At 38.3% G+C, this 24,685-nt stretch overlaps 1 protein-coding gene and 1 pseudogene across 7 annotated transcripts in view; one reads left to right on the forward strand and one right to left on the reverse strand.

Moving 5' to 3' along the window:
* Nucleotides 1-24,685, reverse strand: part of LOC111155265 (calcium voltage-gated channel auxiliary subunit alpha2delta 1) — a 504,879-nt gene that overhangs the window by 380,302 nt on the left and 99,892 nt on the right. For all 7 annotated transcript variants that reach the window (XM_022515388.1, XM_022515390.1, XM_022515387.1 and 4 more), the window contains exon 3: nt 13,872-13,988. In XM_022515388.1, the coding sequence (XP_022371096.1) occupies nt 13,872-13,988 (117 nt within the window). The remainder of the gene's footprint in view (nt 1-13,871; nt 13,989-24,685) is intronic.
* On the forward strand, nt 14,759-21,785 carry LOC111155228 (annotated as a pseudogene).

Raw genomic sequence — 24,685 nt, forward strand, 5'->3', positions numbered from 1 at the left:
AAACAAGGTATACTTGTATATTTAGCAACATAAGTTTAAAATACAACAGAATCATCTAACATACATATTATCTACCATAGAACCCACAGAGAATAAGTAACAGCTCTCACTTTGGATCACACGCAAATGAAAAATGGTTAACTTGCAGTTGTACTGGGATTTTTCTGAGCAGCCCCTTTTAAATTACCATCTTTACTTCCGGCCTCTGTGTTTTAAGGAAGTTGGAGAATAAATATTTGGTAAGTTCCAGAATATAGTACAAAATGAAAAAGGAATGAGAAATATGTCCAGACATAGAGGAAAGCTAAAGAAACCAGGGTTCCTTAGGTTACAGAGCTTAGCATATTAAAAAACATGGACTTTAAAGAGTCAGAGATGCCTGAGTTTAAAACCTCTTCCACTTGGTTCTCTGAGTTAGGTAGCTTTAGCCTTGTTAAGTAAGACCTCTGATCTTCAAACACCATAATGTGCCTGCCACATAAGCTTGACTTTGATAATACGTGTAAAGAATTTAAAACAATGCCCAGCAATAATGACCAGCAAATGAGAATCATCATTACTTGCTAAGAACACTAAGCTAGGAGGACCCAACGACAGTCTGTACCACCTTCAACCCTCCCAACACACACACACACAAACACAAAATGAGATATTCTTGTAAGGAGAAGGCCAATGAAAGTTCAATGCACATAGAGAACAGAAAACAAAGTAACTTTAAATTGGACAAGGACGTGGAGGTTAGAAATAATTTCTTGAAAAACAAGCTAAGCAACTAACAGGGTATTAAAACTTTGGAAATGTCATCACTAAAAATGTTTGAGAGAAGAACTAGCCCTCCCTAACCTTGGTGGTTTAGCCCTCCCTAACCTTGGTGGTGTACCTAACTCAGAAGAGAAGACCTGAAAAATGAATTCCCCAAATTTCCTTTAAGATTGATGGTTCTATGATATTTTAATTAAAATTAACAGGGCTTTCTGTCATTCTAATGGTAGATTGTGTCAGGGGATTTTAAGGAAGGCAAAGACAGCTCGTCTTTGCAAATGCGGTTCTTGATTTTAAAAGCTCTAAAAAATTATTGAGAATAGATTAGAAAAACATATATATATATAAAAGCAGGGCTGGCACTGCCTATCTCATAAAGGGTTTCTTCTACCTGCATGTTACTCAGTAAAAGCTAGAAAACTAATTCACCAAAGAAGGTTTAGAGTTTATGTAATTCTGTGATAGGGTAATACGGGGTTCATGGATAAAAAGATAAAGTGGACATCACTAGATTAAAAAAAACAAAGTTAAGAACATTCAGGAACCAGACAGCCACGGAAGTTCAACTCTATTAAATGCTAAAATGGTGTTCACAGTTAACAGTGTCTGATCATATTCCCTCCAAATTTACGGCATGCTACGAAGTTCAACCTACAGATTCTATTATGTGAATCAAAGAGGGTGCCCTTAGATTAGCCTGGTTTCCCTGGATTTATTTTTATGCCAAACATCATGCTAGCACATTTAAATCAGAGCATTTCTATCATGCTGTTGAAACAAGTTTGTAATTTCATAAAACAGAGGTAGAAAGAAAAATGGAATTTTTTTTTGCCTCACTTTGAGCGAATCTTCTAACAGTCGCTACAGGTTTCACAACCTCCCAAGTCACCAGATAAAGATTATGACGATCACCCCAGGCCAGCACTGAACAAATCCCACGTCCAGTTCCAGTCCTACCACTAATCACCTGTGTGCATGGCTGGCCAGCTTCCCGGGTGTGTGACCTGTGCAGTCGGATCGGGCCCTGGGCTCACTCAGGTGGACCCCCACCTGGTATAACACCCTGCAGCTGTCATCTGAAAATTCTTCATCCCTTTTTAAATAGGGCCTCATTTAAAAAAAAAAAAAAAATAGGGCCTCATATTTTCATTTTGTATTGGGCCCCGCAAATTACATAGTCATTTCTGCCTATGTGAGCTTTGCCGGTCACTTTGTGCATCAAATTCTCATTTCCTAACTGCAGTCAACAAATCCATCACTCTTTTACTCTATTCAAGTGCCACATTATTAGAGCATTCGTTACCCTGGTCAGATGGTGAAAAGAATGAGGCTCTTCCTGATACCTGAAATATTACTTTTGGATCCTATGAAATTAAGGCAACCCAAGACTATGAAAATCGTATTTCCAAAAGACACTTCTTTTCCTATAGATTACAACTTTTGCCTGAAACCTTTCCTCGTCTGAACACCTTCTATTAAAAAATTAGGGGAGCTACACCATTCATCATGCTCTGCAAGTTAAAGGGATACTTGTCAACTACCTTTCTTTCAGAAGTGTCTTTGTTTAGACAGTCATCTAGCGCAGACACTACACTTTATGGAATGAAGGAGGGAGAAAATACTCTCTCTCACACCGAGCGCTTTACAAAAGCACGTGTTGTTTCAAAACCCTTCACTGCTAGCGTTTAAAGAATATCTTAATCAAACAGGATACAATAAAAATGAGAACACTGAGTGTGATAAAGAGTAGCCTTACGGTTACAGGACATATGGATCTGTTTCCCTCTTAGTGTCATTTAAGAGGTCCTAAACACAGCCCTGGGTTCTTTACCATCCCTTCTGTTTGGCCCCAAATTCCTATCGTTACCATCACATTAGATTGAAAAATCCATAAAGTTGCTTCTAAAGTGTGTAAGCTGAGAGAGGAAATGTGATGGTATTGCTAGAGATTTCCATTTGACACATTAACAAAAGGCATCAAGAAATACGGGCATCTCCCATTTAAGTCAGGAATCTGCCTCAGAAAAACCTGGTATTTTGAGTGAAAATTCTGATAATTGATCATTTATTATGTGCAATGGAAACGAATCCATCGTGTATCTGCATCATTCCACACCCCCAACCAACTTTTGAAAGCCTAAGTAAAACAGTCCCGTGTGCACTTATCAAATGCCCAAGTGCTTTGAAAAATGTAAGAAACTCTTAGATGAGAGTATAAAATGCTACAACCCGGCTTCCGGATGAAAAGATGAACAGGATTGCTAACAGACAATCAGCCCTGCTTGGCCTCTCAGAGCCAAAAGAAAAAGCACACACACCTCCTTGGTTGGCTCTTCCAAGCATCTACGTGGGATTCTGACGTGCTACTAACCGCATTTGGAAGGTAAATCAAGACTCTTCCCAGGTATCACATTCTTTACCCAAAAAATAAATAAATAAATAATACTGAGTTTGGAGGCAGTAAATATAAATAGTTGTGTTATAGGCATCGGCTCAAAAGAAACCCAGAAACAAAAACATTGTACTGAGAATCAGTCTACTCTGTGAAAATTGGATTTCAAAAGTCAGCAGTCATTCTATTTCAATAACATTAACTGGAAAGACATTCCGCATGTTAGGTATGCCTGTATGCTATTTAGTAGCAAAATGAATGTTTTAAGTGTGTGTTAGATGCTATGGGGCAAACAAAATAGATGCTGACATTACAGGAATTAAATCCAAAGGGTCCATGAGACCCCATTAAAGTCGTGATGTCACCTTTACAGAGAGACTGAAGCTGACTGGACAAATGACACATAAATATATTTTGGCTAAGATTATTCAGATGTCACTGAGGTGAGAAATAAGGTGCACAGAGCTACAACCTATAGATTCTAAAAATAAGAATTCAAGCTCAGATATCTCACTCTAGGTAAGACTTGGTCAAGACCTTTAATTGATCTTCTGGGGGTGGGGGGGGTGGTTTCCGATGCCCTGTGAAGGCTAAATGAATTGATGTAGTAAGTTTTTAAGCTTAAAGAGGCACATAAGAAACACCAAATATTTTGCAGATATACGTAAGTGGTTTTGAATTATTTGCCAAAATTTTTTAAATTCCCTGAACTTTCCCTTTCTCATCTATAAATGAAAACAATTATACAAACTTTGCAGAATATAAATTATATTAGAAATACAATTTATGGGGGCCTCTGGGTGGCTCAGTGGGTTAAAGCCTCTACCTTTGGCTCAGGTCATGGTCCCAGGGTCCTGGGATCCAGCCCCGCATCGGGCTCTCTGCTTGGCAGGGAGCCTGCTTCCCCCTCTCTCTCTGCCTGCCTCTCTGCCTACTTGTGATCTCTGTCTGTCAAATAAATAAATAAATCTTTAAAAAAAAAAAGGAGAGAGAAAGAAATACAATTTATGGAAGAGCCTACTAGCAAAGTGTCTGGACCACAGCAGATATTCATTAAGTGCTAATTATTAATTTGCTCAGCACTATTAAAACTCGAAAAACATGGGACGCCTGGGTGGCTCAGTTGGTTAAGCAGCTGCCTTCGGCTCAGGTCATGATCCCAGCGTCCTGGGATCGAGTCCCACATCAGGCTCCTTGCTCATCAGGGAGCCTGCTTCTCCCTCTGCCTCTGCCCGCCACTCTGTCTGCCTGTGCTTGCTCTCTCTCCCTCTCTCTCTCTCTGACAAATAGTTAAATAAAATCTTTAAAAAAAAAAAAAAAAACTCGAAAAACTTTCACTCTTTTCTAATCTAAGTAACCTGCTCCCTCACTCATGCCTCAACCTCGCTATCGCTAGAACTCTTAATTTCTTTCATTTCCATCATTTACCACAACTTCTTGTTTCTCCGACATTCCCTATAAACTTACAGTTTATCCACATAAAAATGTCTACTCTCTTGAACTTGTCGTTCTTGACCATTACCAGACCCTATGTATCATGGTTCATGATTTCAAATATTTCAACTCCTGACTAATTCTTAAGTATCCTTGATGTTTACAAAATGCATTCTGCCAATCTTCAACCCAAGACGGATTTGACAGTCCTTTCAACTACTACTACTCACATTGTGCCAAACCTTGTTAGAGAAAGCCGATCTGATTGTGCATATAAGCATTATATTGAAGGAGTGGAACACTATGTACATCCAACCATCCATCCATCCATACATACATACATGCATACCAGCAATGTTTTCCTCTCTTTCCTCTGCTTCTTTAAAATGAATTTTCTCTAGACCTTCTTCCCTAAAATACACACTAAATCTTAAAAAGGTCTTCATGTAGACACCAGCTGGCTGGATACCCATTTTAATTAAAGGTCCCACATTTCTTACTCCCTGTTGCAGACAGGAGTTACCGAGTAAGATGGACACAGAAGTAGCAGAATGGGACTTCTAGAAATCTCTTGAGCTACCTACCTCCAGGTTTCTTTTTACATGAGCGAAAACAAACCTACAATCTGTTCAAATCACCCATTAGTTTGCTTGAGTATTAATCATATTTGAACACAATTTTATTCCTTATATATCCTCTAACTTTTCCATTCTGCACTGAATATACAACTTTTATACCTAAAAACAATCCCAACTAATCAACTAAAATATCCCATCTAGGTTAAAAATTAAAAGTCAAAGCTCAGCTTAAAATTTATCTGTTGTCCCGTTCCCGGCTCGGGACTAGTTGGGGCTGAAAAACTTCAGGTTGAGGACCGTGGGAGATTTCTATTTCCACTCTCTGAGCTTTTCCTCCTGATCCCATGCGGACCCGGCTTACAAGCATCCGGCGCTGATTTTAGCAACAGCACTATGAGAAGCTGGCCATGGAAGACACTTTCTTGACTGTAATTACATGTTGGTCCTCTCTGGGAGTGGCGAATGTTCAACACAGACTTGTTCCCCTCCTAGGGTGCTTTCTGGACTGTTTGAAGGTAAGCAGTTCATACAACTCCAACACCACACTCTGGGTGCCATTTACAGCCCTACTCCTCATTTTCCATCTGAGAGTGTACATCTATCCTCTTTCTGCTATATTGGCTTTGGCCCTGGAAGGAAATCCTACTGGATCGAGTCACAGAGCAGCTCTGTCCTGTAAGGCCTGCCTCTGCTGTGTGGGAGCTTATACCCAACGAAGCTACCTTTCACCGCTCAGCCATCAGGCCAGCATGTCTAGCCTCAGCACTTCAGTTTTTAGCATCCAGAGGTATTTATCGAATCTAAATAAATAAAAGTAATCTCAGCTTTGCAAAACAAATAGTAGACTACATGGTCCCTTTACCACTCAGAGTGAAAGGGATACACGTAAGGTATCTGAGTAATCCTCACAAAGACATTTATACGAACGTTAAAGAGAAGAGGAAGCACACTTTTCTTCGGGTAACAGAAATAGCACAACATTCCATAATTTTTCCAAAGTAATTTCTCTTGTTCTCGTCAATCTGGATAAATTTATAACCGCAAGATAAATTTTGGACTAGTGGTCAAAACACACACACACACACACACACACACACACACACACACACACACACATTTCAGAAAGCTCTTTCAAATTTATATGCAGCTTAGGACTTCATTTTTAGAATATGAAGCCATTTTATGACTTCTGTTTTTTCTCAATGTTAGGAAGGCCCTAGGTTTTATTTATCAGCCATTTCATTTACCCACAACAGACTCTTCACTTTTTCTTACTCTGATCTCCCAAGTCTTTAGTGTGGTCCTGAAGATCCCACAGCCCCTTCATTCCTTGCATAAAATATTAACTTCCACTTTGCCAAGAGACAAGCAGTCATCCAGTATGAATTTCAGATTTTCTGTACCTGCAAAGTCTTTATTCATATTTAATATCTTTTTCTTTTTAAGATTTATTTATTTACTTGACAGAGAGAGCAGCAAGAGAGGGAACACAAGCAGGGGGAATGGGAGAGGGAGAAGCAGGCTTCCCACTGAGCAGGGAGCTCCGATGTGGGGCTTGATCTCTGGATCTTGGGATCATGACCTGAGCCGAAGGCAGATGCTTAATGACTGAACCATGCAGGTGGCCCCATATTTAATATCCCTTTTGTCTCAAGTGAAAAATACCACTATCTGTTCAAAGATAAATCACATGACTCTGATCTTCTCTGTGCCTACTTTTTCTGGAATCAATCTTCAACATTCAGACATTTTTTCTTATTTTCAGATGTCACAGGTTCCTTCCCTTCTATTAACATGCTTATATGTCCTCCATTCTCAACGACAAACAGAAAAGAGAAACAAAGTCTTTAATAGTACTCCATGTTTCTCTTCCTGTACTGTGCTACCAAATTTCACAAAAAAACAAACTTCTTGACAATTTCTCACAATTTAATCACTTTTTAACACTGTAGCCTTTATTCTGTTCCAATACAGTCTAATGAATCTATTCTCGCAAAGGTAAACCAATGACTCCTAATACTAACAACCCAAAATAATACATTTTTTGTTCTTCTTTGAGTCTCTGAAGAATTTCACATTTCCTCCTGAATCTCTTTACCACCTCTTTGGACCCAATTTTCTGAAATTTCTTCCTATAGCTCCACATTAAAATCTCTAGAGATAAAGGCCAGGAATCTGCATTTTAGCAAACTCTGGTGGCATTTTTGACAAACATGAGAGAGACAGAACTATGGAGTTAGGAGCTAAAGAAACATGTAAGAAAACAAAACAAAACAAAACAAAAACAGAACCATTTAGTTAAACAACAACTAATCCTTCCAGAATAAAGACCCTACCTAAGAGTCATTGAAAACATTTGTTATTTTCTTCTTTTCATTACCTCATCATAGCTCAATATCAATATCTATAGCTCAATATCAAGGCTGAAAAAAGAGTTGGGCATATTACAGTACTTAAAGCTTTATAATAAATTAGAGTCGTTTTAATTAAACTTACCAGGACACCAGAGGGAGATAGGATACACCATAATTGGAAAAGTGTCACTACAGAAATTCAGTTATCATAATCTTGCTCCTCTTTTCTTTGAGCAAAATGTCTGAAAACCTTCATTTACTCAGTAGGTCTCCTTGGCCATGCAGGTTGATGAACCATGAGACCAATGATCTCATTCACCTCCATCTTCCAGAAGGCACCACTAGAAAGAAGCTAGATCATTTGGTTGAAGAGCTTTCTCCCATGAACTATTCATATAGTTGCAGATTTTTCAGTCTAGATCAGGCCGAGATAAATGTTGGTAACAATGTTAAATGATCATTGTGGTTTGGGGGTGTTCTTCTGGAGGGGGTTGTTGCTTGTAAACACTCTTTGAGTATGTTTTAGAGCAATTCAATAATGTTAGCAATTAATGTTAATATTAACATTAATAGTCATCACATTGAGCCATTTTCTGAGAAAAGGATGTAATAAGTGCCAGAGAAATAGTCACTTAGCAGAAGATTTTGAAAATAAAATGGTCAAAATTACCAGTGTGGGCTTAGAGGAGGGTAAAAAAACTTTAGACAGACACCTTAGAATTGAATTCCACCACTACCTCTTATTACCTGTATAAGCCTTAAACAAGAACACTAGTCTTGTCTGAGTTTCCTCATTTATAAAACAAGAATAAGTAGATGTTTCATGTGCCTGTGTCATAGGCTTTCTGGAATATCAATCATTAGAATCATGTTTTTATATGGTCATAAAGACAAAACAAAACAAAAAACTAAGTTCAAAAGTCTGTTTTGCTTTTATAAAAGACATAGTTTTAGGGCAAAGGAAACTAAAACTTTTTACATTGGTTTCTCTTTCAGCTCTAAGGCTGGCTAAAGGAACACATAAAAAGACCATAGCAGATGTGGTCCATAGACACTATGGAGTATTATGCCTCCATCAGAAAGGATGAATACCCAACTTTTGTAGCAACATGGACGGGACTGGAAGAGATTCTGCTGAGTGAAATAAGTCAAGCAGAGAGAGTCAATTATCATATGGTTTCACTTATTTGTGGAGCATAACAAATAGCATGGAGGACAAGGGGAGTTAGAGAGGAGAAGGGAGTTGGGGGAAATTGGAAGGGAAGGTGAACCATGAGACACTATGGACTCTGAAAAACAATCTGAGGGGTTTGAAGGGGTGGAGGGAGGGAGGTTGGGGGAACCAGGTGGTGGGTATTAGAGAGGGCACAGATTGCATGGAGCACTGGGTGTGGTACAAAAACAATGAATACTGTTATGCTGAAAATTTAAAAAAAAAAAAAAAAAAGACCATAGCATAAAATGAGTGTGAATAAAACATCAAAATCAATGCTGAAAAGAAAAAAAGACAATCTTGTCAGAATAGTTTAGAGTCAAACACATGAATAAATTCAAGATAAATAAAAGGCAATAAAATTAGTTTTAAATCAACAAGCTGTTGATTAAAAATGTAAGGTTCAAAGCCTTAAAAATCTGTGTACATGCATACGTAATAAAATATATCACAGATATTAAAAAGTAATCATTCCACTTAATGGAAGGAAGGAAGGAAGGAAGGAAGGAAGTCCCACGTCGGGCTCCCTGCTCAGCAGGGAGTTTGTTTCTCCCTCTGACTCTCTCCCCTCTCATGCTCTTTCTCTCATCTCTCAAGTCTCAAATCTTAGCAACAAAACAAAACAAAACAAAAAAAAACTGAATTATCAACCTAAACTGGCCTTTTCTTCAGTAGATATATGAGTAAACAACCAATTCAAGCTATTTCTTCCTCTTAGGTTGCTCATCTTGATACTGAAGAATAGAGGCTTAAAATTTTCTCACATTCAAATAAAAAAGAAAACTTTTTCAATACTGTATATTTTACTTCATTGAGTCATTTTTTGAAGATGGGTAATTGATACAGGAGTCCCTTAAAAAAATTCGTAGCCTTCCAGAATATTCTACCAACCAGAATATCCAAGCCTTTTTTTTTCCTAATCCTTCAAAAGATTTTATTTGTTTATTTATTCTATCATTGCATTTTTTCCTTTTATTTTTTTAATTTAAATTCAATTAATTAACATATATTATTAGTTTCAGAGGTAGAGGTCAGTGATTCTTCAGTCTTATATAATGCCCAGTGCTCATTACATCACATGCCCTCCTTAATGTCCATCACCCAGTTACCCCATCCTGCCACCTCCTTCCCCTCCAGCAACCCTCAGTTTGTTTCCTGTGGTTAAGAGTCTCTTATGGTTTTTCACCCTCTCAGATTTCATTTTATTTTTCCCTCCCTTCCCCTATGCTCCTCTGTTTTGTTTCTTGAATTCTACATAATGAATGAGATCATATAATAATTGGCTTTACCTGATTGACTTATTTTGATTAGCATAATAAATACCCTCTAGTTCCATCTGCGTTGTTGCAAATGGCAAGATTTCATTTTCTTTTTGACGGCTGAGTAGTATTCCATTGTATATATATACACTATATCTTACTTTATCCATTCATCTGTCGATGGACACCTAGGCTCTTTCAGAGCTTAGCTATAGTGGACGTGGCTGCTATTAACAGTGGGGTGCACGTTCCCCTTCCGATCACTGTATTTGTATCTTTGGGGTAAATACCTAAGTGGTGTAATTCTTAGTCACTCTGAATGAACAGTAATTTATAGCAAATTCTTTAGCCTTCCTTTTATCCTCTACGATTATACACTTTTTTTAGACCAAAGAATATATTTATATAGTAGGTAAGAATGCAACTCTTAAAATGGAAATCAAGTCTGACACCCCTGAATTTGAATGCTCTTCCACTCTTGCTAATTCAAAGTATAGTTTTATACCAGAAGTATCAGTATCACCTGGATGCTTATTAGAAATGTTGTCTCTCTGGCCAGGTCTACTGAATAAGCTTGTAGATTTTAAGAAGAGCCACAGGTGAACCAACACCATTAATATTTAAGAAGCGCTGACATAGATTAGTTATTAGATACACTTCCTTGAGCAAGTTAGAAGATTTCTCAAAGACCCAGTTTTCTCATGGAAAAATGACACTAATAATGATGTCAAGAGCTTAGTCTTATTATGAGAAATAATTAGATAATGCTACTTAGTAAATACTCATAAGGTCGATCTGGCATTAAACTTTATCTACCTCAAATTTGTACATTCATGGTATTTTCTGGTATGTTTACTTGTGGAATTACATTGGCATCCCACCCAGATAAATTAAGCTCTTTTAGTCTAGAAGTCTCCCAGAGTATAAGCCTACAACAAAAATAGAAGTTAATTAATAATGCCATCTTGCATTCATTTACAGTACAATGTAGCACCTGTTTTTCAATTAGCCTCAAAACATTTCCCTTTGAAATAATGTGTGTTCTGTTTTTGTGGAGTCAAAAAAAGTTAAATAAAGAATTTAGTCTGAAAACAAACATGACTCTTTCCCCCTGACATATAATCTAATTCCACATTTAATTAGTCATTGTGATTTCTGTATTCTGCCATTAATGCATTTAGGATAGTCACTGGTCCCCCACAGAACTCAAATAATGTGCCAGGTGTCTAGAGCTTTAAATCCAAATGGTGAAAAAGAAACTCTCAATAGGCTCAATTTTAATCCAATTAAAGCAAGAGACATGATATTTCATTCTGTGATCATTTTTCATGGAACTTTGATGTCCGGATTATCCACTTCTTATGTTTGGAGGAAAAAGGTAAGCTGATAAAAATTAGTATAATTGGAATCCTTTTCAGTTGTCATTGAGTGAGTTAATTAATTACTTAAGTAGAAAGTACTTATTTTTATTAAATAAACTTCTATTGAAAACACACTTTAACATTTGTAAATGATGCATAAAAATGGTATTCACATACCCAAAATTTACGAGAAGAATGCTTCGAATCTTCCAGTAATGAAAACTTACTTTACCATGGATAAGTCATGTATATATTTCTTAAAAATTAAATGTTTCAACTTCTGGCAATATGGCATTCAAGTATTCCAAAGAACTTTCCTTTTATATTACAATAAGATCCTGGATATTTTAAGAACCATAAAGATTTATAAGTGCCAAAAAACCAGGCAAAATTTCTGAGTGCCCAGATATATAGATATATAATAGAGTAAGCTAAAAATCTGAACTGTGAGTGATAAGTAAACAGGACATTCGGAGTTGTCCTCGGACAAATTCTCGTAACAGCACTGTGATTTGTAGACTAAGAGAAGCTAAACACAAGCCCCAGCATTATCTCTAACAGAAGATGGATAGGAACTTTACAAAAGAATTTTACACTATTATTTAATAGAATAAAAACTTGCTCAGTGGCAAGAAGAGTCTATTTATAAATGAGAAGGACAAAATATCATAATGATATCAATCTTCCCAGTTTGGTCTGAGTCAATGCAAACACCAATCAAAATCCCAGGAAAGATTTTCTTGGATAATGGCAAGATGAATCTAAAACTTAGATTAAACTTAGAATCTAAAACTTAGATTATGAAGGCTCAAGAATACTCAAGATCCTTCTGAAGAATACGGGAAGGGACTGGGCTTGCCAGAAATCTAGCTTGATATTTGGAGCTCTCTGGGGTAATGCAAGCTAAAAAATGGCCATGGGAAATTTGGTTAGAAAAACATTTAATCTTAAGTGCAACCTAGGGACCCATGGTTAAGCATCTGCCCTTGGCTCTGGTTACGATCCCAGGGTCCTGGGATAGAGGCTGGCATCAGGCTGATGCTCGGCAGGGAGAGCTTCTCCCTCTGCCTCTCCCCCTGCTTGGGCTCTCTCTCTCTGTCATATAAATATACATATATAAGTGAATGAGTGAATGGATGAATGAATGAATGAATAGAAATAAACTGCAATCTAACAATGTATACTGACATTAGTCTCAGGTAGAGTAAATCAATGTGAAAGACAGAACTTTTTAGAATAAAATATATAAAGAATGTCTACAATCTCAGGATAGAGAAGGATTTCTTCAAACACACACCCTGAAATACTAATAACATTTTTTTACTCATAAGTTTCTTAAAAGGTCACTGTGACTACATTAAAATGAAGAATGTATTTTGTCAGAATAAAACCACCAGAACAATGAAGACAAGTCACAAGCAAGTCACAAAAAGATATTTGCATTACACAGAACTTAAATGAGTTGCCATCAAGAATATATGACCAAAAATCAATTTAAAAAATTAAAATGTGCAAAACACATGAACAGATATTTCACTGAAGAAACAAAAATGGTGAGTGGATAATGAAATAAGTTGTCTGCCTCATGACTAAGAAGGGGAGGTTCTACTTTACACTTTACTTCCATTTGCTGGTCCACAATTAAGAAATCTGTCATGGCCATTTATTGGCCAGAATACGGATCAGTGGGGACTCGTATACAGCTGGCGGAGGTGTAAATTGATACAACCATTTTGGAGTACACTATGGTCTACTGATTCTCCTGTCATGTATATAACACCCTACAGGTATCCCTGCATTTATGTACCACGAGACTTGTTCAAGAAAATTCAGCAGCAGTATTCACAGTAGCACTCATCTGGAGATAATTTGAATGATAGTTTGCCAACAGAGAAGAAATGAACCAATGGAGATATGCCCTCATAAGATAATTTTCAACTGTGAATGAGAGTGAATTTGAGCCAAGTGCGAACACTCAGATAAATACACACGTAACGTTGAGGGAAAAAAGCAAGTGTTGACAGCTGTATACATTACAATATTTTAATAAAGCTGAAAAACAAGCAAACTCACAACCACTGTTTTTTACAAAACATTTATGCGAGGTGTGTCTATTTTTAAAAAGAAAGGAAAATGAGTCCTGGCCGCCTTACAGGGAAAAGAGATGATTACAAAGACAGCTTGAAGGGTACTGGCAATATTTGTGGGTCTTATGTTGTATCATAGATTTAAACATGATGAATGTGCCACATAACTTACAAATGGATAAACAGAAGTATGCCCTAATTAAATACACTGTTCCTATGTTATAAAATCACCTAACATAAAAAATAAACTAATCATCAGAAATACTCTGATTATTTTGCGTTCCACTGTGAAACTGTGATCTCTCACCTTTTAGGAACACATTACCTCGACATTGTTTCCAAGGTAAAGGAAGCATACTAGAGAAAAAGAAGTATGAAAAATAAACAAGCAATGGAAAATAATAAAATGAGCAGATCCAACTTAAACTCACCACCAGTGCTTTAGATCTGTTGCTTAGAAGTTTCTCAATATCCCTGGCTGCAATTTCTACCAGCTGCCGTGCATTATTTGGCTCCACAGTATACAAATCTTGATATTTCTCATAAATCTGCATAGAGAGAAAAAAAAATTAATAATAATTGCTTATGTGGTTCCTAAGTTCATAGTAGAATGTATTTTAAACAGACCCACTTTAGAAAGACCCACTCTTTCCTTTCTTTATTGTGATCTTTTTGGAATATGGATGTGTCAAAAATATGTATGTAAATAAAAATTCGCTATCAGACCACCAGCTAGCATGCCCTGTTAAAAGGCTATAAAATAGGGGCACCTGGGTGGCTCAGTGGTCCTAGGATGGAGCCCCACATCCAGCTCTCCACTCAGCAGGGAGCCTGCTTCCCTTCCTCTCTCTCTGCCTTCCTCTCTGCCTACTTGTGATCTCTGTCAAATGAATACATAAAATCTTAAAAAAAAAAAAAAAAAAAGGCTGGAAAATATCTTGTACCACAAAGATCTGTGTACACAATTTTTTAAAGTTTTTTTTTTTTTAAGATTTTATGTATTTATTTGACAGAGAAAGAGTACAAGCAGGTGGAGCAGCAGGGAGGGGGAGGAAGCAGGCTCCCACTGAGCAGAGAGCCTGACGTGGGGCTCGATCCCGGGACCCTGGGTACGTGACCAGACCTGAAGGCAGATGTTCAAGCAACTGAGCCACCAGGCGCCCTTGTGTATTTCAAGTTTGTGACTTGAAATTATACCTCCCTAAATGCAAAACCTGGTATTAACTGCCATTGGGATTTTTGTTTTTTGTTTTTTTTTTTAAAGAAAGGCCATGCTAGAAAACAGTAGAACAGAAGCATGGCAGGTCAGACTTGGAGGATGTGTGCAGCGAACCAAGGTAGGAGGAAGGGGGAACCAATAATGTACTGAAGGAGACTCCCCATGGTTATCCTGCCAGCTACAACCACTGAGATTAAAGTATATGCTGCTAAACCTTATGAAGGGATGGGGAGAGAGCAGAGAGAGGGGCAGGGAGAGAGGGAAAGAGAGAGAATGAAGCCTCTGCTCTGGTTCACCCAGGTAACACGGGGAGCTTTACTACACAGAAGGGTTGAAAGTCACTGAGGTCTACATTCAACTTCGGTTAAATCTGTAACTGTAAATATTTTTCATTAGCAAACTGAATCTTTGGGGTTTGGTCTTCTCTGAATCACTAAATCAAACTACACTGGAAGCAAGCTAGGCAGCAAAAGCCTGTAATTTTGCCTCACATCAGTGTCCATAGAAGGATTTCCCTGGAGTGGCCTCAGATGCACCTGTTTTCAGAGCCCACACACTCCTGGCAGGGGGGAGGAATTAAACAAGGAGGGGTGAGAAGAAACAGCAACCATGCTTGTGGCTACAGGGCTGAGCCGAGTAGGAAACCCCTTATGCATCCAACAGATGGGTTGCACATGCATGACTAAACCATCTTTGAAAGCCAGGGCCTGGCAGGTTTTTATCGTCTTAGGAGAAGTGAATCCAGGGCACATGCAGGAACCAGTTCAACCCTGTTTTTTCTGGCACAACTCCAGCGTTGTGCAATACTACCAACAGGTCCTACAGCCTGCTTCCAGCTGACCACGGATGCTACTGGTAGACGCTGCTTTCACATATGCACAGATGCATACGCTAACATGTATTTGTAACCGGACATGTTAGTTTTACATGAAGTTTTCATATTTTTAGGGGATTCAAAATTAATCATTTTAAAAGATTTAAATCCAGCTTTTACTCCTATTTTTTTTAACTTATTCAAACTATGAGGTTTTTCTCATAGTCATTTAAATTTTGACCCTATAGGTTCATCATCCCAACTATTCAAGGCACAGTCATCCGGTCATATAAAATCCCCACATTCAGTTTTATTTGGAATTCCTGCCTATTACTGGATTGCTCAGACTTTCTGCTAAGGGGCAGATTATGGAGTCCTGTTTTAAAGACCAAGTTGCCCATGAATAACTCCATCCAGCCCAAGGCTCTCTCTTTCATTTGAGCCTAAGATAACATCCAAGAACATGAACTCCTAAAAAGATTAATTGATTTGGGGTACAAACAGATAAACCTCAACATCACTGTAATTGATCCAGAGCATTTAGTTCTTTGCAGGAAAACCAATAAAGCTAATTGGTGTGAAAGCACTTGTGCTTTGTGCCGTTGATATTGTGTTCATTTCTAAATGAAGTCTGACCTTCTTCCTGTGGTACAGGGACTATGACAGAATTTAGAGTCGGTAGAGATCAGTTCCAAATATACAATCTGTACTTTGCATTATGTACGAAACGTAATGTCACTTATTAAGTCACTACCTACATATGCCAGATATAAGTTCTTTAAAGAACAAATGGAGTATGAATCAGACAAAAACGATTCAGTTCAAGTATATGCAGATCCTCTCAAATATATACAGAAAATTCTCCAAAATTGATTCTAGGGTAATTTTTTCATGCTTAGAAAATTAAAAAAAGAAAACAGAACCTAATTCACAAATAAACTTTAAATAAGCGAAGTCAAGGAAGCTTACATCTACAGCCCCAATACAAATATCCTGTTGTACTCTGTTATGTATAAAACCACATTTGAAATGTTTCTTGGTAATAAAAATTAATTAAAACCATATAACTGGGGGCACCTGGGTGGCTCAGTGGGTTAAGCCACTGCCTTCGGCTCGGGTCATGATCTCAGGGTCCTGGGATGGAGTCCCGCATCGGGCTCTCTGCTCAGCGGGGAGCCTGCTTCCCTCTCTCTCTCTCTCTCTCTCTCTCTCTCTGCCTGCCTCTCTGCCTACTTGTGATCTCTCTCTGTCAAATAAATAAATAAAATCTTAAAAAAAAAAAACCATATAACTGCCCCCACCAAAAGAACTAGTTCTTGCTTCTGTTTTATTAAGATTTTATTATTTATTCATTTGAGAGAGAGAGAGAAAGAGAAAGAGCACAAGCAGGGGGAGGGGCAGAGAGAAAGGAAGAGGCAGACTCCCCACGGAGCAGGGAGCCCAATGCAGGGCTCAATCCCAGGACCCTAGGATCATGACCTGAGCCAAAGGCAGATGCTTAACCGAATGAGCCACCCAGATGCCCCTTTTTTTCCTTTTTTCAAAAACAATTGTCTGTTTTACCATTTTATCCAATTCTTTCCAGAAAAAAATAAAAGAACACAGTGTAAATAACATGAGTTTTCGATACCAGACAGAGCTCCGTTCAAATCATATGTCAATTCCTCTTATGTTATGTTGACACTAGCTTCCATTTCTTCTACTAGAAAGAATGTAGTATATAATGAGAATCCTAGACAGGATATTTTTCCTCCTGACTGATATACTCATATGCTTTAATTTTTCTGCAGTGCAAATCCTCTCACTGCCATCCTTGCCACAAGTTCTGACAGAAAAAATATCTGTCACCCGTCAATTCTTACTTTCTTATGATCTTAATTAACTGGCTTTAATGACCATTCACTATTACATTCATGGACAACAGAGAATATAGTTTCCCTTTCTTTTTCCACTGGAAACTTCTAAGTCTCTTTGCTCCACGTCCATAGTTTCAAGATAATCTTCAGAATGATACATTTTAAAATAACCTCAAGCATAATATTAAAAACTGACACCACTCATTGATATAATTACTTCATAAACATACCTAAAGAAATATTTCAGAAATCATAATACTTACTATTATGACATGGAATAACACAGATAACCCAGAGCAAGATAGGCTTCTGAGTTTTGGATGCAAATCCAAATGGGTTCAAAGTGATTAGCAATCACATTGAGGCTTCTACTCTATACTATTCTGAGGCGTTTCACCTACATTATACCATTTACTCACTTTAAGAAACCTGAAAAATACATTTAATTAACCATTGCATTAGTGAGAATACCAAAATTCAGGCTTTAGAGTATCAGAGTGGAGGCAGTTTGGGTCCCAGATCACATGGTAAAGGAGCAAACCACTGCCCGGGGGAAAGCAGCCGAAGGGGAAATGGTAACGTGGCACGTTTAGGCAAAGTAGATCTGTAATACCACTCAGCCCGGGATCTCATCTGGCTTCAGCAGGACGTGGAAAAAAAAGAAAGGCTGCTGGGATGAACAAGAAAGGTAGCTCAGAATTAATCTGTCTGCTAGGAGACTAAGTCAGTGATAATCAAGGGAATTTCAATGAAGAGCTTGAGAGATGGACAGTGGGGAGCTGAGTTCCAGCTGAAGGATGATGGTGCAAATCACCCACAGTTGAGGGGCCCGACAGAGGCTGAAGAGATTGGCCAAGTATTAGTAGCAATCATATTCAATATCTATGCCAAGAGCACAGAAAACAGCAAATATACTACACATCTTGTCACATGCTTCCCCTTGCACCCAGATGCCAAGGAGCAAAGTTTTTAAGAACACCAGAGATTATTGGAAGGGAGTTGGGAGAGACCTTGAAATTCTGCAACTAAGTTTTTTTCCCCCCAGGAAGAGAGAATGGCAGGTCTTAAATAAGTTAAGTTCCCTTAAGAGAAACAGAAATGTCTGCATATTTAGTCTTAAATATGTGAATTTTGACAACCCTTTCCCTCCCATGGAACTCATCTCGAATAAGCAATCAAGGTTTCTGCCATGCCCACAGTCATCTTTCTGAGACAAGTTTTCCTTTTGACAGTTTCCTTATAAATGGGTAGCAATATTCTAATGTATGACCTTGACCCTGGCCCCTGACTAATTGCATCAGGACATATCAGATCTAGAAGCAGCTAACTTCTGACTTGAAGGCCTGTGAGGCAACAGGTCCAAAAGATCTGTATAAATGATGACAACACACTGAACCAATCAGATTATTTCGCCACATGTGGGACAATAGTTAGGTGGATCAAGGGCCATAAGGGGGCCATAAGCCCAGGGAAGGACTTCCCGATCTATAGGCTGTAAAATAACAAATTTGTGTTTTAAGCCAATACATTTTGAGTGACTTGTCAAAGTAACAATAGAAAATTAAAACAATGAACTATTTGTGAAGAGCTCCTAGCTGAGAGGTAACAATAATCATCAGCCTCTGGATAGTAAGTCTATAATAAACTCCTCAAGTGATTCACTCTTCCAAAAAGTAAAAATGCTAAGAAAGACCTCAGGCTTTGAAAGTCGTGATTAACATTATTAATTACTACGTTGCACCTTCGTTTCATTACTCATTGGATTCATTTCATTCACAGGAAGAATGAGCTCTATTGTGAGAAATGTACAATTTCCGTTCGACTTTACAAAATAATGAAATTATCTCAGGACTTCTATTATGACCCTCACAATAATGTGAGATTCTGAGAAGAAATTCTAGAGAGAAAAAGCTAAAAATATCAAAATAGATGCACACACATTGTCCAAAAAATATATGTGAACTGGATGAATATGATCCTACCTCATAATAATGAGAGGGATTAAAAGAAAATGGAACAGACTCCCACCATCATTATCACTTCACTGTCTTTACTGGCTAACGGGTACATTCTCACATCTTCAGTACTAATGCAGGCAGCAAAGAGATGCCTGTTACCTCAACTGCTTCAGAGACTCAAAAATCAATTTCACTTACTTTTACTTAAATTCTGCAATATGGGATGGCTTCGTTATATTTTTTTTTCTTCTTTATTAAGTGTTTTGTGGGCTTTTGGACTACTCGTTCCCTAGCAACTGAGAATGTCTTGTGTCTAAAAGATGTATTAACACAAAAGAATGATATAATCTTCTTCTGTGGTCACCTTCAAAGATCAAAGTTCCCTTACCTTAAGAAATTTTGCAATGATTCACAAGTATAATAAAGTCCTTCTTTTGATTTATTGTAAGTTACATCATCAGACAAGCTGCCCAACAGAAAGAGATGTTCAGATATGTGAAGAATCCTTCATCTAAGGTAAAAAATATCTATTGTCACTGATCTGAATTGATGCTAGAATATATTTTACCAACAACAAAGAAGATTTTTAAAAGGTCTACCTTCCTCCATTGAAAATTAGGTGAGTTAAAAAGAAATGAATACTGGGACGCCTGGGTGGCTCAGTTGGTTGGACGACTGCCTTCGGCTCAGGTCATGATCCTGGAGTCCCGGGATCGAGTCCCGCATTGGGATCCCAGCTCCGCGGGGAGTCTGCTTCTCTCTCTGACCTTCTCCTCGCTCATGCTCTCTCTCACTGTCTCTCTCTCAAATAAATAAATAAAATCTTTTAAAAAAAAAAGTTTAAAAAAAAAAGAAAGAAATGAATACTGCCATAAAAGAATATGCAATATTTACTAATTAACTCCTGATCTCTTCAAACTCTCCCCTCCTCCTCTTTAATTAAAATAGTAAATGATGCAATCTCAGAAACAAATGTCAAGTTTTGAAAATCTCTCACTCTTTAATGCTCTTTAATACATTGTCAGTTGTATTTAACGCAATTGGTAAAGATCACTTTTATTTCCTTTCTCCTATAACCCAGTTTTCTGAGACACATTACTACCTTTGAACTTTTTATGGCTTGAGATTTCTATTTGGCTACCTTTAAGCAAATGCAACCATCATCTAACATAATTTATTAAGTATCATGTTTGTTACATATTTCCTATTTCCTTTAGGAATATAAATTTTAAGGGGACAGACATTTTTGCCTGTTTCGTTCACTGGTACAGCTCAGCACGTAATACAGTGCCTACACAGTTACTACCACAGTTACTGTGGTTACTAGTAACTAGTAGGTAGTTGTTACTGCACCCAGGCCTTGCTAGGAATGTGAATGCTGACTTACAAGTTCCTCCTTGTACTTTAAAATTAATATTTATTTTGAACCTAAAAACATAACAAAGCCATATAAGGTGTTATGCAATTAGATAATGGAATGTAAATACAACACCCGAACGATAATTAGATCCCAAAAATAGAGTAAATGCACAAAATGAGGTAATGATAAATACGAAGAACAATAGTGTTCCACTGAAGAGATCCAGAAAATTGTGTTGTCAGAATTCAGAGGGAAGTACAATCACCTGGGTTACAACAGACAAGAATATGGGACTGCCGCCACACTTTGAGAGATACATTTGTTAATGAGGGAGGAAAGAAATCAGAATGTGTGTGTAAAAGGAATTATTGGAAAATACAGATTGAAAGGCAAAGTGAGATATAACCATGGGCAGCTATGAAATGCAGGGCACTTCCTCGGCTTGGAGGGGCATCCCAGCCAGGTTGTGCCGGCGGGAGGATCTTGTGATTTCAAAGGCAAAGTGTTTCCTGCCTACATTCAAGAGGTGAGTGAAAAGCCAGCCAGTATCCCCTGGGGCAGCAAGATGCCTTCTGGTCAGCAGATGTCCGATTTTGGTGGCCGCAGCACCGGTGGCTGGGTGCGTGGGGTCAGCTTCTCTGTCAGCGGGAGCTGCCTGGCCTGGGTCATTCATGACAGTACCGTATCCGTTGCTGATGCCTCCAAAACCGTGCAGGTCTTAACTCTGGAAACAGAGTTCCTACCCCTCCTAAGTGTGTCATTTGTCTCAGAGAATAGCGTTGTCGCTGCAGGCCATGACCGCTGCCCAATGCTCCTTAACGATGATGACTGTGGCTGCTGGGCTTTCATGTCCAAACTAGACGTTCCAAACCCGAGCCTCCAGCGCAACACAGTTGCCATGGATCGCTTCCGCAGCACGGACAAGAGGGCCATGACTGCGGACCATAACACAGCCTTGGAGATGCTGCACCAGAAGAGCATCACTGAGTGGACAAGAGAGATTGTTGCAGATTTTGCACTACTGGCATCCATGGGAGCCATGACAGTTTGGGATTTCAGGACTTTAAGCGTCTTCCATCTAGGGCCTCCTGATAACGTGAAGCTGAGTGAGCCTCCCAGATCCAGCTTGACAAACTGACAGACCGACCAGCTGACAAATGTGCCGATGCAGCCCTGCCCTGGGCATGCAGTGAGGAGAGCCAGCAACAAGGAAACGCTTATGATGTTTTGTGCAAATATCATTTGTCGGGGGGCACTTGGGTGGCTCAGTGGGTTAAACCCTCTGCCTTTGGCTTGGATCATGATCCCAGGGTCCTGGGATTGAGCCCCACATCGGACTCTCTGCTCAGCAGGGAGCCTGCTTCCCCTCTCTCTCTCTGCCTGCCTCTCCGCCTACTTGTGATCTCTGTCAAATTATATATATATATATATATATATATATATATATATATATATAATAAAATAATATATATAGCTCAATATGCAATAACAATAATACATACAATAATAATACAATACAATAACAATAACAAAATTTTATATATATATATACATCTCGTTTGTGTGTTTTGCTTTGAATATAAGCAATATAAGTGGTGACAGTGTTGGTTTTTTAAAAGCAGCAGTGATTTGGGTCTTTTTGGTTTTGTTTTTGCTATTTCATTCCATTCTTGACCAAAGCTGCCCTTTAAAGTAGTTTATTATGGAACGTTGTCACACTAAATTAAAGGGAAGGATGGGAGATATGTAAATTATCTAATCAAATAAAATGCTGAATGTGAAAAAAAAATATTCAGGGTAATGGTTTATACCTTATAGTTAACTCCAAGCTATCTTGCTCAGAAGGCCTAGGAAAATTAACACATAGGAAGAATTCAAAATATAACATAGGCTTACTATGAACATCCTCTGAATGTATGTACACACACCCATGTAATTGTATACACATACACACATACACATGAATACACATAATTGATCATTTTCTCGAATTCATAGTGCATATATTTCTTTTTTTTTTTTTTTAAGATTTTATTTATTTATTTTACAGAGGTGTAGCACAAGCAGGAAGAGCGGCAAGCAGAGGGAGAGGGAGAAGCAGGCTCTCCACTAAGCAGGGAGCCCGATGAGGGGCTTGATTCCAGACCCTGGGATCATGACCTGAGCTGAAGGCAGATGCTTACCCCACTGAGCCACCCAGCCCCAACCCCATAGTGCATATATTTCTGATGATAACTATATCAAACTGCCATTCAAAAATCAAACACAGCAGTTCGATATTTCCCTAGTCTTTCCATTCTTTCTATTCGATATGATACAGCTTTTTAGCTGAGACAATATCACATTTCAAATGAGACATTTCAAATTTAAGAAGAATATTTAGGAAGAATGAAGTCAGAATTGGAGAACCTTCCACAGCGTAAATTGCTACATACTCTAGTTCTTATTAACAAGAATTTGATGGTGACGCTATCAACCTTGCATTAAAGATGGTAGAAGGGAAGGAAAAAAAAAAGATGGTAGAAGGACTAGAACAAGCAACAACCATGAACATGCCTGTGCTATCGCCATGCTACTACACATTGAACAGGTGCTAATATTTAGCTGCAAATGCAAGTGCAATATAAGGGCTCATTCCTACAAAACAGTAACCAAACTACAACAAAGACTAACTTGAGCAAAAAAAGAGATGCATAGTAATAATTTTTCAGTTTTTAGCTTGGAGACATTTCACACATAAGGTGAAGAGTAAGTTTATCTTCAAGAATACTCAGAATTGGGAGCGCCTGGGTGGTTCAGTCAGTTAAGCGCCTGCCTTCAGCTCAGGTCATGATCCCAGGGTCCTGAGATGAACCCTGCTGGGGGCTCCCTGGTCAGTGGAGAGTCTGCTCCTCTCTCTTCCTCTGACTCTCCCTGCCCATGCTCTCTCTTACTCTCTAATAAAATCTTAAAAAAAAAAAAGAAGAAAAGAAAGAAAGAAAGAATACTCGGAATTAAGGACATACTTGATCAAGCCCCTGACTTTTGGTTTCAGGTCAGGTCATGATCTCAGGCTCTTCAAATCAAGCCCTGCATCAGGCTACATGCTCAGTGAAAAGTCTGCTTGTCCCTCTCCATCCCCCCTCTGCCCCTCCCCCCTCAAATAAATAAATAAAATCTTTAAGAAAAATATTTGTAATTTTTTTTTAAAAAAATGAGTACCCTGAATTAAAACAAGCATTAAGAGACATAAAATAAGAAGCCAGCTACTTGGGGTTCTTTTGTTTGTTAATCCCAGAGATATTATTTTAACCTAGCCTCTTTCATTTTGCATATCAGGAGCTATATATGAATTGCGTATGTATTTTGAGCAGCAAATTCATATGCAATTAAAAGTGGAAGAGATCATATTAGATTCCATTAAAGTTAAATTAAAAAATACTTAACCATAGGCTGAGTGAGCTGCTTGCCTAATGTCCCTAACCCCAAACGACCCAAATTCGTTTTACTGCCAACAAAAGAATTTTAAAAAGCGGCACTGTTTAATTTGCTCTTAACCATTATACCTTATTAACAAATGGCTTTTCTAAAGGAAAACTGCTACCTACCAAAGCTGATAGACAAGTTTACAAATTGACATTCATTTAAAGAATTCCATACCTTTACCCTTGCTTCAAATGTCTCAGTGCTTCTAGAGCAGTTTTTCAACCCGAACGCTACAGACATACTCACCAGATACCTTTTGGTGGTGAGAAGATGTCCTGTGTTTTGTAAGATGTTTAGCCCTATCCTCCGCCTCTACACATGAGGCGCCAGGAGCACCCCCCTCACCAGCTGTGACAATCACAAATGTTTCCAAGCACTGACAAATGCCTCCTGGGGGGACAAAACTGCCCCTGGCTGAGAACCACAGCTCTAGATATAAAGACAATAACTGTCATCAGAAAAAATAAATAATAAGAATCTACACGTTGTATACCGAGAGGGTGCAGTAGCAAATAATGGTCTTTTATGCCATTCATCCTCACTCTAGAGAAACTACCGCTTGGCTATATCATT

Source organism: Enhydra lutris, unplaced genomic scaffold (assembly GCF_002288905.1).
Source record: "Enhydra lutris kenyoni isolate GAN:26980312 unplaced genomic scaffold, ASM228890v2 scaffoldscaffold40, whole genome shotgun sequence".
NCBI lineage: Eukaryota > Metazoa > Chordata > Mammalia > Carnivora > Mustelidae > Enhydra > Enhydra lutris.